Genomic DNA, 15,856 nt, shown 5'->3' on the forward strand with positions numbered 1-15,856 from the left:
GTCATCATGACTTTTTTTTAAAGTTTTTTTTGTAAGGCAATAGGGGTAAGTGGCTTGCTGAAGGCCACACAGCTAGGTAATTAGTAAGTGTCTGAGGCTGGATTTGAACTCAGGTAATCCTGACTCCAGGGCCGGTGCTCTATCCACCACACCACCTAGCCACCCCTCATCATGACTTTCTAAGAAAGTCATTGAGACTTCCTGATTTTGAAACCAGCTCTCTAGTTATTTAAATCTTTCTAGCCCATAGGACAGGTAGGGAATCATGTCCAGTGATAACTGATGGCAAAAGAGAAATGGCTTGAAAAATAAATTCATGAATTCAATAATGAAAGGAGAGAATTGGAAGTGACAGAGGATTGAATGAAGAAATAAAAGAGAACTGCATGAATATTTAGTGATTGTGGATGGAGGGCCCTTTAGGAGGAGAATTCTCATGTAGGACTTCTGAAGTATGTGCTTGGAGAATTGTTCAAGCTGATACAGATGCAATGAAACATATTCAATGTAGATTTGGGAATGTATTCCAGTGGTGATGTTCAATGATTTGATTCAGTTCTTGGTCATAGTTTCCTGTGATGTTTTCTATTAATCATTTATTTTTTCTTTCCTCTAGGCTTAAATAATTGCATCTTAGAAATGTCATGCCTGAGAAGTTCTGTTCTTGAATTTATCTGATGGCATACATTGTCCATTGGATCCCTCAGATGTAACAGCTGCTAAATAATAAAAGGGGAAGAAAATGCAATGCATTTCTTATATAATAGGAAGTGGTAGGGGGATAGTTTATGCTTTCAGCAGACCCATATACTCAAAGTTTTCAAATTCTTATTTCTAATTGCTGTAAATGTAGATTAACACTGACTCACTAGCTTTTAAAAATGTTTTACTGATGCCTTTTGATTTGATATCACTATAGTTTTTGGATCTACCATCCCTTCCTGGCTGAATCTTCCTTTATAATAAGGGGTAAAGATAAACAAGATAAACAAAAACCACCAATAAAGCAACCTAGTTTTATAATGTAAGCAGCATTCTGCCCTCGTAGTCCTCTTCATTTTCTCTAAGAGATGTATTTTTCATTATTTTTTATGTACCCATACCCCAAACTTTTTTGCCTTGAAGATAGATGTAAAAGTCTCCTCTACAATCAAGTAAATTTACTTGTAACAAAATCAAGAAGTTTCATCTTTAATCCCATAAAAGAGACCTGCCTTTCAAAGGTTTACTCCCACCCCCCCCAAAAAAAAAAACCCAATGCTATAATAATCCTGGGTTACCCAGCTTGCCTTTGGGGACTGTTTCAGTGACAGAACAATGCCTGCAAAAATGTATCCATACTTAGAGATCAAGGATTAGATTGGATGATAACTCTATTTCCTGTAAATATTCCATATATTTTAATTGATCAACTTAATTGCCTTAGGGAGGCAATTTTCTTTTCTTCCTAATAAGAAATGTGGGAGCTATTTCTATTCTCTCTCCTGATCCCACTTCTAATCTTATCTTTAGGGAGGCACATAAAAAGAGGTCCATGCCTTTTTGTTAATATGTAGGAAAGCTCAGCCAAATCATACAAATGGCAGATGAGCCTATTCATGACAAAAATCTGCTGGTTTGGGGTTAGGGATGGTGTTGGTTTACAATTCTTAGAAGAATTTCTTACCTTCATTAGATCTCCAGCTATGACTGCCTGTACAAGTGCTGTAAGAGACAAAAGAGAGACTTCCTGTTAGTTTTAAGACCTCCTTATGAAATATTTTCAAGGTTCAGGGACCTCATTGTCTGGAAATAAAATTAACATAGGGCAAGAAAGAGGAAGATGTATAGAAGGAATGCATTGATTGATTAGACTTTTATAACTTCTTCTTAGCTTCTAACCCTTCCTAAGGCCAGGTGGAACAGTGGATAAAGCACTGACCTTGGAGAAAGGAGGACAGGAGTCCAGAATCAGAAACTTGACACTAGCTGTGTGGCCTTTGGCAAGTAATCTAACCCTGACTGTCTTGCATCCAGTACCATCTCCAGTAGTCCTGATTTATATCTGGCCACTGGACCCAGATGGCTCTGGAGGAGTAAGTGAAGCTTGTGACTTAGCACAGGTGTCTGTCATGGCACCACTTCCCTAGTATCATGGTCTTCTTCGAAAAAATGAAAGACAAATGTGATAACCCTTTCTATGACACATAATAGCCTTAGATTTGACTTCTCTGTACTCTTCAAGTACCAATACAAAGAGCTTGTCATCACAGCTTTCCCATAATTGTCTTGTATTTCACTGACTTGGGAACTAAGGTATGAAATAGTTTACCTAAAAAATGAATCTCAACTAAAGAGATAAAATTAGAGTTTCAAAAGGTAATAAGTACTGTGTAGTAGTAGTAGTAGTAGTAGTAGTAGTAGTAGTAGTAGTAGTAATTGTTGTTGTAGTTGTAGTTGTCTTATATAGTTCTTTAGGGTTTATAAAGTGCTTTTCATTGTCATCTTATTTAATCCTCATGATAATCCTGTGTTAGTCTTATCCCCATTTTACAGATGAAGATACTGTTAACTACTATCCTTTTTGAGAACATACTTGAGAAGATTGTCTATAATTTATTCCTCCACTGCCACTATTCCTTAACTCTTTACAATCTGGCATCCAATTTCATCATTCACCTGAAATTGTTCTCTTCGAAGTTACCAATGACAGTTTAATTGTCAAATCTAATAGTCTTTCACAATCCTCAACCTCTGATGGATTAAGCTAACTGTGAGTATCCCCAGAGCTCTGTTCTAGGCCATCTTTTCTTGTCCCTGGGTAGTGTTTTGCTTGATCTCATCAGCTTTCACATTTAGGTGTTACCCTTGATTTTTCCCTCTCTCTCACATTCTCCTTATCCAATCTGTTGATAAAAATTGTTGATTTTACCTTCATAATATCTCTTTTATACACATACTTCTTTACTCTGGCACAGTCAAAATCCAGGTGCAGGTCTTTATCATTTCACACATGGACTACTGTAATAGCTTGCTGATGGGTCTTCAAGTCTTTCATCCACTCATCTGTCAAAGTCATCTGCCCCTTAGCAATCATATCATTTTTGACAAGTGTTTTGTAAACCTTTAAGTTATATAAAATTCTAGTTATTTTATTATTATTGTTGCTCCCAATTATCTCATCTACAAACTTGCTGCATCCCATTTCCTTTCTACTCACAATGGAGTATAAACTCCTTGAAAGCAAATATATTTTTTGCCTCTTTAGCTCCAATACTCTTTAGCACCAATATAGTGCCTTGCACAGAAGAGTATTTAATAAATGTTCATTGAATTACCTTGAGTGACACTTTCTGCCTCATAGGGTTGTTGTAAGTAAGTACCTTGGGAAATATTTCTATATACTAAATCATTATATACACAAGAATGATGGTGTGACTATGAAAAAGAAAAGCAGAAGCATTTCTTCATCTTCAGTTGCTAAGATATTATTTTAACATTTTTAATGGGGGTTTGGGCTTATACATTTTGATTTCTTTTTCCTTTTAATATTTCCTTCATTATATATATATGTACATACATAAATGTATATATATATGGTAAACCTTCACAATTATTGCACCTATAACTCTGTGTGTGTGTGTGTGTTTGAGAATGATTGTAAGACAGAGAGAGACAGACAAGCAGACACCTCATAGATAGTAAGCCTATTTGTGTTTGATTTTTATCTATGCAATGTTTGGGGTAAGATTAGTCTATCTATCATTTTAGGGCCTAAGGTAAAAGCAAAAAAATGTGACTTTCATTGTCCTTTCAGGTAATGTCTTGATTTATATGATCTTTTGACTCTTTCTTAATCCAAAGAGACTCTGGAATTTGTATGATAATGATGACATAACAGGGAAATATAACTGTCCCTGTCTCAAATATAATCCCTATATTAAGCCACATGAAAAGAAGTTCACACTTTCTTTTTTATAAAATTGTCCTCACCTCACTGAGATGCATATCGCTCAGTCTTCTCATTAGACTGGGCTCAAAGATGTCATGTAAGTGGTAAAGAACTCTCCAAATGATCTTCAAAAGTGACCTCCAATTTTGTCCTATAAATGTTTGAGTAGCAATTCTGAAGCCTGAGAAGGTAGCCCAGTACCTGAAGATACCCCGCAATGGATCCATTCTTCCTCCTCTCTTTACTAGCTTCTTGAACAATGTATAAGCATCTCTAATCATCTCTGAGTCTATTCGCTCCCTCCCAAATTCAGTTCTCCAAGAGACAAGCAACAAATGTAATCATGAATAATTTCTGAGTGCCAAGTTTCAGTATGGGAAGCAAGAAGGGTTATTTTAAAGTTGCACACTGCCCCAGGGCAACCATTATGCAAACATTAACTGGCACAAAGCTCATTTCTCTTCTGACTAATGCTATTTCCTATGAGAACTGAAGCTTTAGATTTCTTCCCAATAAAGAAGAAATCTAAGTTGCTCAGTATTCTGCTCCAGACAACTTCTGGAAAAAAAAAGTCTTAAGAACAAAGAAAGAACAGATTGTTATGATTAGAGCATCTTTTGTTTTTAACCATTTCTTTAACGCTTTTCCTGGAGTCTGGTCTGCTCTAAAACTTTCCTATCAGGCAGAAATCACATTTCATCAAGTAAAATTGTTAATGGAAGGAAAATTAGTAAGTAGAGGAAACATGATGTCAATTGAGACTTGAAGAATGGATAATCCAGGCAAGGAGGTATTGAAAAGTTTACCTGAAGAGAACAGGATACAGAAAAAATATGACAGAAAATCCTTTATCAGTTAAGTTTATCAAAAGTTGTTGTTGTTGCTATTGTTTGTCCTTCATTCTCAAAGAAGACCATGACATGGGGTGTGGAGGGGTGGGGGGTGTCATGACAAGTACATGAATTGGATTTGAGTGAGGAGGTGCTATGCAAAGTTACTAGCCTCATTCTCTCCTCTAGAATCATCTGGATCCAGTGGCCAGATATGAATCAAGATGATTGGAGATGACCTTGGATGCACAGAGCTAGTAAGATCAAGTGTCTGAGGTTGTATTGACTTCTCCCAATTTTGAGGTCAGTACTTTAATCACTGCATCACCTAGCCTCCCTTAACAAAAGTGGCAGCATTTTACGGATAGTTTATTTTGTTTTGGGGCCTTTGTTTGAAATTCCAGGAGCTTCCACTAAATGAAGTATGGTTGGATACTGTTTATGAATAGTGGACCATTCTTTCAGTTTTTCTTCAACTGTGACTGAGAGGTCATAGATAAGCACAGAAAGATTTAGGTGTTATGGTGGATTTTTCCCTCTTTACTAAGTTATTAAAATTACATAAAGGCAGAAGAGGAAAATTTTGGAAATAGAAATTATACAAGGATTCGTAACCCTTTTGTTTGTGTTTTTCATGGACCTCTATGCAGTCAAGTAAGGCCTTTGAATCCTTCCTCAAAATAATGTTTTAATTGCATAGGATTATAAAAGAAAGCAATTTTACTGAAATGCAATTGCATAAATATATATCATATAAAATATTTCACATATATGTATGTATCTATTTTAGGAAACAAGTTCAAAATCTCCAGGTTGATAACCTAGAACTAGAAGGCCCTTTGATGATCATTTAGATTGAGTCCTTCTCAGCTGAAGAAACTAAAATATCCTACTTCGACTCATTATTTCTTGCTTGTTCTCACCTAGCCTTTCTATCCCCAACTGTTACCCTTTCCAGCCCATTTTTGTTCACATAGCTGCCAAGAATGATATTGCTAATGTACAGTTCTAACTATGCATTACACTGTTTGAAAACTTCTGGGATTCCTGTTGGATCTTAAATAATTTGCAGACTTATAGGTTGGCATAGAAACATGCATCTCCATGAGGTGGGGACATTTTCTATGCTACAAACTATAGTACCTTTCCAAACTCATTCCATAATACTCCTCTCTGAACATTCTACATCCTATCAAAGACTGTTGGTTATTCTGCTATTTAGTGCTTGCCCTTTGTATATTACTATTCATGGGAATTAGTAGTTGTTCACGGTTATACTTCTTAGTAGCAAAATCAAGATAAATACCCATGTTTCTTTATTCCCAGACTACTGGGTTTTCCCCCATTATACCCACATGCCCTTAGATGTTAACTAATACTGATGACTAACATTTGAACTCTCATCCTTTTGTTCAATCATGCCAGATTCTTGGTGATCTTATTTGGAGTTTTTTTTGGCAAAGATATTGGTTTGCCATTTTTTCTCCTGCTTATTTACAAATGAGAAACTGATTTAAACAGGGTTTAAGTGACTTCTGTTGGGTCACACAGTTAGTAACTATCTAAAGTCAGATTTGAAATCAGAAAGATGAGTCTTTCTGACTCCAAGCACAGCATAAATTTAAGAAAAGCCACAAATAGCAAGTTGAGCCAGGAAACATTAGCTCAGGATCCACTTCTGGCACATACTTGGACAAGTAACTTAATCTCTGTGTGTCCAAGACAACAATGAAAAGCTAAAAGTTAGAGAGAAGGTAGAGAGAGTTTCCTCATTGAGGGGTTCCCCTGTTCTCAAATCACAGATCTATCACTATTCTGATAATTTAGACACATTAAAAAATACAAACACCTAACAATACAGGATACCTCAAATGAATCAGTCACTTCTTAATTGGTGGTTCTATGATCTTTAGTCGCTCCCTCTCCCTTCATTCCTCATATCCAATCAATTGCAAAGAAGTTGTTTCTGCTTCTAAAATATCTGTTCCTTTCCTTTCCATTCATACTAGCAACATCATAGCTAAACTCCTCATTATTTCTTACTTGTTCTCACCTAGCCTAGTCTTTCTATTCCCAATTGTTCTCCTCTCCAATCTATCCTTGTTCACATTGCTGCCGAAAATGATATTGCTAATGCATAGTTCTAACTCTAAATTATACTGTTCAAAAACTTCTGGGACTCCTGTTGGATTCTGAATAATCTGCGGACACCATAGGTTGGAATAGAAAACCATCCCCACTTTGACTGCAAGCTACAGTACCTTCCCAAATTCATTCTATGGTACTCTGCTCTGAGCATTCTGCATCACATCATAGATTATTTACTATTCTGTTACTTAATCCTTCCCCTTTGGACTTCCATGTGTGGAAACATGTCTTCCTCCATGTCTGAAAGAGACTTTATCTATTTCCCCTCCCCCCCAGACAGAATAACTTGGGTTAAGAGGGCTCAAAATTAAAATATTAAACAGAAATCAAGGTCTTCACAAGGCACACTGTATAAATGGCATAAGGTATTGAGGGTAGAAGATTTCATACACACACACATACACACATACACTCTTGTTCTGGCAAAGGTGTCCCCTATTACTTTGCATGCCCTCTGAACTGGTTATATCTTTTACTCTGGTTCCAGATAGCCTTATACTTCTTGTTGTTCAGTAGTTTCAATCATGTCAACTCTTCATGACCCCATTTGGAATTTTCTTGGCAAAGATAATGGAGTGGCTTGCCATTTCCTTCTCCAGGGCATTTTACAGCTGAGGAAACTGAGTCAAACAGGGTTAAGTGACTTGCTCAGAATCACACAGCCAGTAAGTGTCTGAAACCAAATTTGAAATGAGGTCAGATTTGAACTGAGGTCTTCCCCAGTTCAGGCCCAGAGTTCTATCCATTGCACCACCCTGTATCCCTTTGTATTCATTTTGTAAGCACTATTGCTTTGCCACTCATGCCTAGTTAATGTCACCTATATAATAAGAAGCAGTGCTTGCTGTGTCTGAGGCAGGTGGATAGTTGGTCAAGTCTAGAGGCAAATCTCTTAATGTCCCTGGACCTCAGTTTAATCAACAATAAAATGGACTCTTTGGTCTTTGATGTTCTTTATTAGATCAATGATCTTATTATCCATTCCTATCCCCTTATCTAATAACTCCACTGAAAGATTTAAGAGCCAGACATGAAGGATGTGAACAAACTTTCCATTTGACATTTCCATATAATAATTAGAATAAATATCATTTATGTTACACTTAAAAGTTTGCAAAGAGTTTTACATGTATTATCCCATTTGATCCTCACAACTCTGTGAAGTGCTTTTATTGTCCTCATTTTACAAATCAGGAGATTGCAGTTTAAAGAGATCAAGTGATTTGTCCAGGGTCACAGAATTAATGAGTCTAAGGTAGAATTTTAATCTACATCCATCTTGATTCTGACTCCAGTCCACTATCTACTGTATCACCTAGTTGCCTTTTCTAAACTTATCTAACATGTTTTACTTCTATCTTTTAGGCATCTAAAAATACTAGCCTGAAAAGTATACCCATATTTCAGACAGTTATACCCCGCACCTTTCCAAATCGATGGAAACTGTTTTGAATCAAAATAGCAAGATCTTTATTTTCCAAGGACGGGATCTGAGATGGGGTGATGAATGTGCCTTTATATTTAAGAAGATTATGAATGCTTAGGTCATCCAGTCATCAGGAGGCACATTACAGGTCTTATCAGTAAACTATAGTGAATTAATCATTGTTAGCCAAGGGCAGTATGACCCAGAAAGCAGATGGAGTTGGAAAAAGTTTTATCAATAAGACCAAAATGAACAAACCTATAGTTAATATAGATCTCAATGATTGTCTACTTCTTCTTTTCTTTTTTTTTTTTTTAGGATTTTTTTTTGCAAGGCAAATGGGCTTAAGTGGCTTGCCCAAGGCCACACAGCTAGATAATTATTAAGTGTCTGAGATCGGATTTGAACCCAGGTACTCCTGACTCCAGGGCCCGTGCTTTATCCACTGCGCCACCTAGCCACCCCTAATTATTGTCTACTTCTACCAAGCTACCCTTACTACCATGTCTACCCTCTACCAATATGATCATATTCAGGGAATGTGGAGAATGGGAGAGAAAAATTCCTGTATCCTAGCCTCACCTGCAAAGAGATATTTGAAAAAATAACTTGCATTTACAATCTAAGTTATTTGAAAATATGAATTCAATAATATTCCTAATGTCCATGTAAAGCAAATGGCAGCTGGATGTCAAAAAAAGCTAAGTGATTAGTTTCAGATCATAGAACAGGGCAAAAAAGCATCATGACTCTCATAACAATGAAACACAATAGAGTGAAAGTGTTGGATTTGGAGGAAAGACCTGGATTTAATCCTGATTATTTACATTATGTGGCCTTGGGTAAGTCAATTAACTTACTTTGGGCCTGATTTTCCTCATCTATATAATGAGGTTGGGCAAGATACTTCTATGGTTGCTTCTAGCTCTAAATATATAATTCTATAATCAAATATAAGATAAATACACATATATATATGATATAATCAGATATAAGAATCAGATCTGTTCCCTATCAACTTCTTTCTCATTTCATTGTCAAAGAAGTTAGCAAATTATATGTAAGCATTATGCTTGCCCAGAGGCTAAAATATAATATTAGACTCATTTGGAGTTTATTTGTCTACTAATTGTTCTCTGTTCAATCATTTTCAGTTATGTCCAACTCTTTGTGGACTCATTTGGGGTTTTCTTGGCAGATACTGGAGTGTTTTGCCATTTCTCTCTCCAACTCATTTTACAGTTAAGATCCTGAGACAAACAAGATAAGGGCACTTGCCCAGGGTCAAATAGCTAATAAGTGTCAGGTCCTTCAGACTCCAGGGTCAGCACTTTATCCACTGTGCCACCTAGCTGCCCTATCTACTACATAAGCAGTAATATTTATTGAATATCTACTAAGTGTAGAGATCTGAAGAAGGTATGGTATGGTATGGTATGGTATGGTATGGTATGGTATGGTATGGTATGGTATGGTATGGTATGGTAAAGACAAATAAAATGAAATGAAAAGAGTCAGAAGAAATAAAAGGAAAATATATCATGTACAATGAATTACTAACAAAATGATCAGAAAAGAAATAGAGGAAAATCTTCAAAATATAAAATAAATGAACTATGAGAAGATCACATAGGGAGCTTAAATAATCCAATCTCAGAAATAAAAATAAAACTATCAAGTAGACAAACCATTAAATAAAACATCTGATCCCGATGGATTCACAGGAGAATTTTATCAAAATTTTAAAGAACAATTACTATGAATACTTCACAAATTATTATCAAAAATTGAGAAAGAAAGCACCCTACTCTAATCCTTCAATAAGACAAATATATTTCTAATACCAAAACCTGGAATACTGTACACAATATTTTTAATAAAGATTAACAAAAAAATACTGCCAAACAGACTACCCATGATTTTCTAAGAAATTATTTATTATTACATTGGGAAAACCAACAACATATCAAAACCCAAAAGTCCAAAATCACAGGATTATCTCAATAGATGCAGGAGAGGGGAGGGGAGGAAAATTTTTTTGACAAAGTTTAGTATTCATTAATGCTAAAAACCCTTCAAAGCTGAAGTATAGAAGGATCTTTCTTTTACTGTGCTAAAAAAATCTGTCTAAAATGAAAAAGAGGGAATCATATGCAATGGAGCTATATTAGTATCATTTTTTTTTGCTTTTGTTTTTGCAAGGCAGTGTGGTTAAGTGACTTACCCAAGGTCATACAGCTAGGTAATTATAAAGTGTATAAAGCTGAATTTGAACTCAGGTTGTCCTGACTCCAGGGCTGGTGCTCTATCCACAGAGCCACCTAGCTGCCCCTACATAAGTACCTTTTTCCAGTTAATATGGGAGTGAAACAAAGATACCAATTCTTACAATTATTTAATTTAGTTCTGGAAAATCTATCAAAATCAGTAAGATACGAAAGAAATTAAAGACAGAAAGATAGGAAAAGAGACACTAAAGCTCTCCTTATTTTCCAATGATATGGACATATACTTGTGAAAATCCTAGGGAATCAGCAAAGATACTGAGACAATGATTTCAGCAACTTGTATGTTACAAAATAAGCTCTGAAAACTTAGCAGCATTTCTATATGATAATATAATAAAAACAACCAAAATCCAAGAAGCAGTAATAGGAAGAAAAATTGCACTCCAGAAAATTACAAAATGCCTACCACAGCACACAAAAGAATTATATAGATTCTATTGAATACCTTAAATGACTAGAAGAATATACAGTGTTCACAGAGAGGCTATAATAAAACCCCAAAACAGCAACATTTATATAGCAATTACTACATGCCAAGCATTGTATTTGTTACTTTATAATTATTATTTCATTTTGTCCTCACCAAAAAACCCTGAAAGATAGGGGTAAAGTTATCCTGATTTTACAGATGAGGAAATTGAGTCAAACAGGGTTAAATGATTTGCCCAGAATCACTCAGCTAGTAAGTGTTTAAGAATAGAAATAGTTCTCAAAAAAGAATTGCAAAATAGCCGCAATCACAAGACAGAATGCTCAAATGATTAATAAGAAACAGAAATTAAAACATCTATGAAGTTTTGCACCATACCCTAAAAACTGACAAAGTTAGCAAAAAATGGTAACAATCAAGGATAGAGGAATTATAACAATGAGAAGTATACTCATACATTGTTGGTGAAACTAGAGAGTAATTTGCAAGTATGAAAAATAAAATGACTAAAATAATCAATCCTTTTAAATCAGAGATTCCTTTACTGGACTTATACTCCAAGGAAGCCATGGATAAGAAGAAAATTCATATATATATATATATATATATATATATATATATATATATATATATACACATTTTGTAATAGCAAAGAATTAGAAACAATGTAATAATAGCCAACATTCATATAATACTTAACCATGTTCCAGGCATTGTGTTTAAGTCTTTACAATTACTATTTCACAACACCCTTTGAGGCAGTTACTATTATTATCTCTATTCTATAGATCACATTGACAAGAACAATGTGAGAATTTGTTTCCTAACTATGCATATTTGGCATGAGAACTCTCTCTCTCTCTCTCTCTCTCTCTCTCTCTCTCTCTCTCTCTCTCTCTCTCTCTCTCTCTCTCTCTCTCTCTCTCTCTCTCTCTCTCCCCCCCTCCCTCCCTCCCTCCGTGGGACAGAGAAAAAAATGACTGCTTATGAATTAAAGAAGAAAAACAGTAACTGCTATGAAAATATCAGAAAAGCTTGATGGGGCGATAGAGAAATTTGCTTTGCAGTTTGTCTCCAGGAATCCTGCATCCTTTATCTTATGATGATAACCATGTACTTAAGATGGTTCCGTACATCAAAATATGTGATTTTATCAGTGGGTCTACATCTTCCATCAATGCAGATTACAGACCTTCCCACCTCTTAGTAGTCTATCTTCCTGAATTTCTTTGAACCCAAATAAATGATTTCCTGTTAGTCAACCTTTTGGTAGAGTCTCCCCAGACTTAGCCAAGATCTTAGGAAGACAGTCTGGTTCTAGATTTGCAATAGAAACCTTAATAGGATCTGGCAGAGTTTGCCCTCTGCTGGCATAGACTTGGAAAACCCATGAATCATAAGCACACGATCTCCCACTTTAAATTCTTCCTCTCTTCCTCTTACCATTTGAATTTTTAAAAACAAAGAAGCAAGCAAATTCTGTTTACATTGTGGAATTTAAAGAATACATTAGCATCCAGGAATCATTTTGGAATGATCTGTGTACCCTATTTCTTAAAGATGAATTTGGCCTTAGATATCTGGCATTGATAAAATTAGTTAATCAGTCAATAAGCATTAATTAAGCAATTACTTTGAACTTACACTATGCTAAGCACGGGGTATGTGGGGTGTGGGGGGAGAGTAAAAGCTTTCCCTTCCTTCAAGGACCTTATTCTTTTTTTTTTTACAGATTTTATTTATTTTGATTTTTACAATTTTCTTCCTAATCTTACATCCCTCCCCCCACCCCCCACAGAAGGCATTTTGCCAGTCTTTACTTTGTTTCCAGGGTATACATTGTTTCAAATTGAATGTGATGAGAAAGAAATCATATCCTTAAGGAAGAAACAAAGTATAAGAGATAGCAAGATCAGACAATAAGATACCAGGTTTTTTTCCTAAATTAAATGTAATAGTCCTTGGTCTTTGTTCAAACTCCACAGTTGTTGCTCTGGATACAGATGGTATTCTCCATTGCAGACAACCTCAAATACTCCCTGGTTGTTGCACTGATGGAATGAGCAAGTCCATCAAGATCATTGCCCCCATGTTGCTGTTAGGGTGTACAGTGTTTTTCTGGTTCTGCTCATGTCACTCAGCATCAGTTCACGCAAATCCCTCCAGGCTTCCCTGAATTTCCATCCCTCCTGGTTTCTGATAGAACAATAGTGTTCCATGACATACATACACTACAACCTGCCAAGTTATTCCCCAATTGAAGGACATTTACTTGATTTCCAATATTTTGCCACCACAAACAGGCTTCCATGAATATTTTTGTACAAGTGATGCTTTTACCCCTTTTCACCATCTCTTTCAGTGGTATTGCTGGATCAAAGGGTACACATCCCTGTTGCCCTTTGGGCATAGTTCCAAATTTCTTAAGGAGCTTACATTCTAATAGGGCAGACAGTATATAAATAAAGAAGTACATGCAAGATACAAAGAGAGAATATGGAAGGTAATTTAACTAAAAGGTAGAGGTGAAGAGGCTGTATATTCACTGCATTAGTATAACCAGTGCAAAGGCACATGATGATGATGATGATGTTTGTCCTTTCTTCTCTTTTTTTTAGGTTTTTTTTACAAGGCAAATGGGGTTAAGTGGCTTGCCCAAGGCCACACAGCTAGGTAATTATTAAGTGTCTGAGACCAGATTTGAACCCAGGTACTCCTGACTCCAGGGCCAGTACTTTATCCACTGCACCACCTAGCCGCCCCTTGTCCTTTCTTCTCAAAGAAGATCATGACCCTGGAGATAGTCCTGGACATGAGGCAATCAAGATTAAGTGATTTGCCCAAGGTCACTCAGCTAATAAGTGTCATGTGTCTGAAGTTGAATTCAAACTTCTGTCCTCCTAACTACTGGCCCATCAAGTATGAGAAATAGCAAGAAATTCAGTAGAATTGGATAGTAGAGTACCTGAATGGATATAAAACGGAAGAAGACTGGAAAGGTAGGAAGGAGTCAAGAATCACCAACTTCAAATGCCAAACAGTAAATGTTCTGTTGCTTCTTGGAGGTAATAGAGTCTTTGGAATTTAATGAGTAGGTCAAATGAGATGATCAAACCCATGCTTAAGAAAAATCACTTTGCCAGTGAGGGAAAGATGGATTCATGAAAGAGATTTGAGGAAAGGAGAAAAATTAGAAGATTATTTCAGTTGGTGGAAGGGCCACATTTTCAAAGACAACAAGGAAAAGCTCAAACTCTATTGTAAACAAGATATGGCTTAGAGATAAATCTAACCAAGTACATGATCAGAGGATCAGAGAAAATAACAGAAACAGTACCATTTTGGCTGACATCTTTACTGTATTGTAAAACTCCATTCGTTCTGTCTTTCTTTTTTTAATGCGCAAGCAGGAGTAATTAATGTCACTTCCCAGAGTGATGGAGTGGAGGAAAATGTCACTGGACTGAGGGGGAATATGTTTGGGAGGATTTTGGCGGCTCTCAAGGCAATTTATCAACATGCAGCATGGCTTTGCTTTGGCTAGAAGAGAACTGCAGCCAGCATAATTAAACAATGATGTGTTCTGGTTTTTTTTAAGGCAAACTAACTGGAAAGCTGCCTGCAGCATTTACTCATTTACAAAACTGATTTTCTCTCTTTTCACAAAGTGTTAGTTGCTGAAGTTTGCTGATAACTCCATGGTTTGCCACCACCAGAAGAAATGAAAGAAGGGTATTCTCCGTTAGGAAACCCAAGCAAACAAACTGAGTATGAAACTCCTATCTATAGTAGTGCAAGTTTCCCACGTGTTTTCCCTCAAGGTGAAGATGACATTTTCACTCCTTTATTTCATTCTTCAAACATTCCCTTCTAACAATTAAATCATCAGTACTATTGTCTCTAGAAAGGATGCATTCATTGATTATTGTTTCACCTACCATCTTTGTGACTGTTCACTTCCTAGACCATAACTCCCTTCCCTGACCAATACTCAAACATCTGTATCTTCCTCATTAAAATGTAAGCTACTGGAGGACAGGAACAATCTTCCTTTTGCATTTGTATCTTCATTACTTAGCACAGGGCTGAGTACATAATAAAATCTTTCTAAAAATTATATTTTATTTTCAATTCAGGGAATAATAAATAACAATAATGACAATAAATTTTATGTTTTTGCACATATCATACACACACACACACACATATTTACACAGGCACTGTTAGGAAGACATAGAAAATCTAGCTTTAGTCATGAATTGTGATCCCAGTCATAGACATTAGAGTAGACTCTCCTACTATTTATTTGATTCTTTTCCTTCTATATATTTATATTGCCTTCAATTACATTATAAGCTCTAAGAGACCAGAAGATAAATGGTATCTTTAGTATCTAACACAGTACCTTGCTTGTAGTAGATGCATAATAATTATTTTTAATTAAGCTTAACTATTGTTGTTCAAGCAAACTGATTGCAAGAATGATTGCCAGAATTAGGCAAACAATTCTCTTTGCACCTTGTTGTGAACCCCAAAGAAATGTGCTTGCCTCTATTTATGTACAAATCATTAATAATCTGATATGGCAATGAAAGTGGGGCACATTGTATCAATTCAGCTCTCAGTAAAAAGTCTTCCCAAAAGTGGATAATGCATTAGAATAGTTGCTATTTGATAAGATCAGAGCAATTTTTTGACAAAGGAGGTGGCAGTTGAAATATTATGATTTGTTGTACAAAGGGCTGCCTGCCTCCAGATGGCTCCCATTAGCCTGTCATAGCACTTTCCTCTGCTTAATTGTTT

General features: G+C 35.9%; 1 protein-coding gene across 1 annotated transcript in view; it reads right to left on the reverse strand.

Annotated features, from left to right (window-relative positions):
* LOC141492893 (diacylglycerol kinase iota-like) overlaps positions 1-15,856 on the reverse strand; it is a 63,477-nt gene that overhangs the window by 34,630 nt on the left and 12,991 nt on the right. Inside the window, exon 2 of the mRNA XM_074193603.1 lies at positions 1,667-1,704. Coding sequence (XP_074049704.1) covers positions 1,667-1,672 — 6 coding nt within the window. The 5' untranslated portion in view covers positions 1,673-1,704. The remainder of the gene's footprint in view (positions 1-1,666; positions 1,705-15,856) is intronic.

The sequence above is a fragment of the Macrotis lagotis genome, chromosome 7, assembly GCF_037893015.1.
Source record: "Macrotis lagotis isolate mMagLag1 chromosome 7, bilby.v1.9.chrom.fasta, whole genome shotgun sequence".
NCBI lineage: Eukaryota > Metazoa > Chordata > Mammalia > Peramelemorphia > Peramelidae > Macrotis > Macrotis lagotis.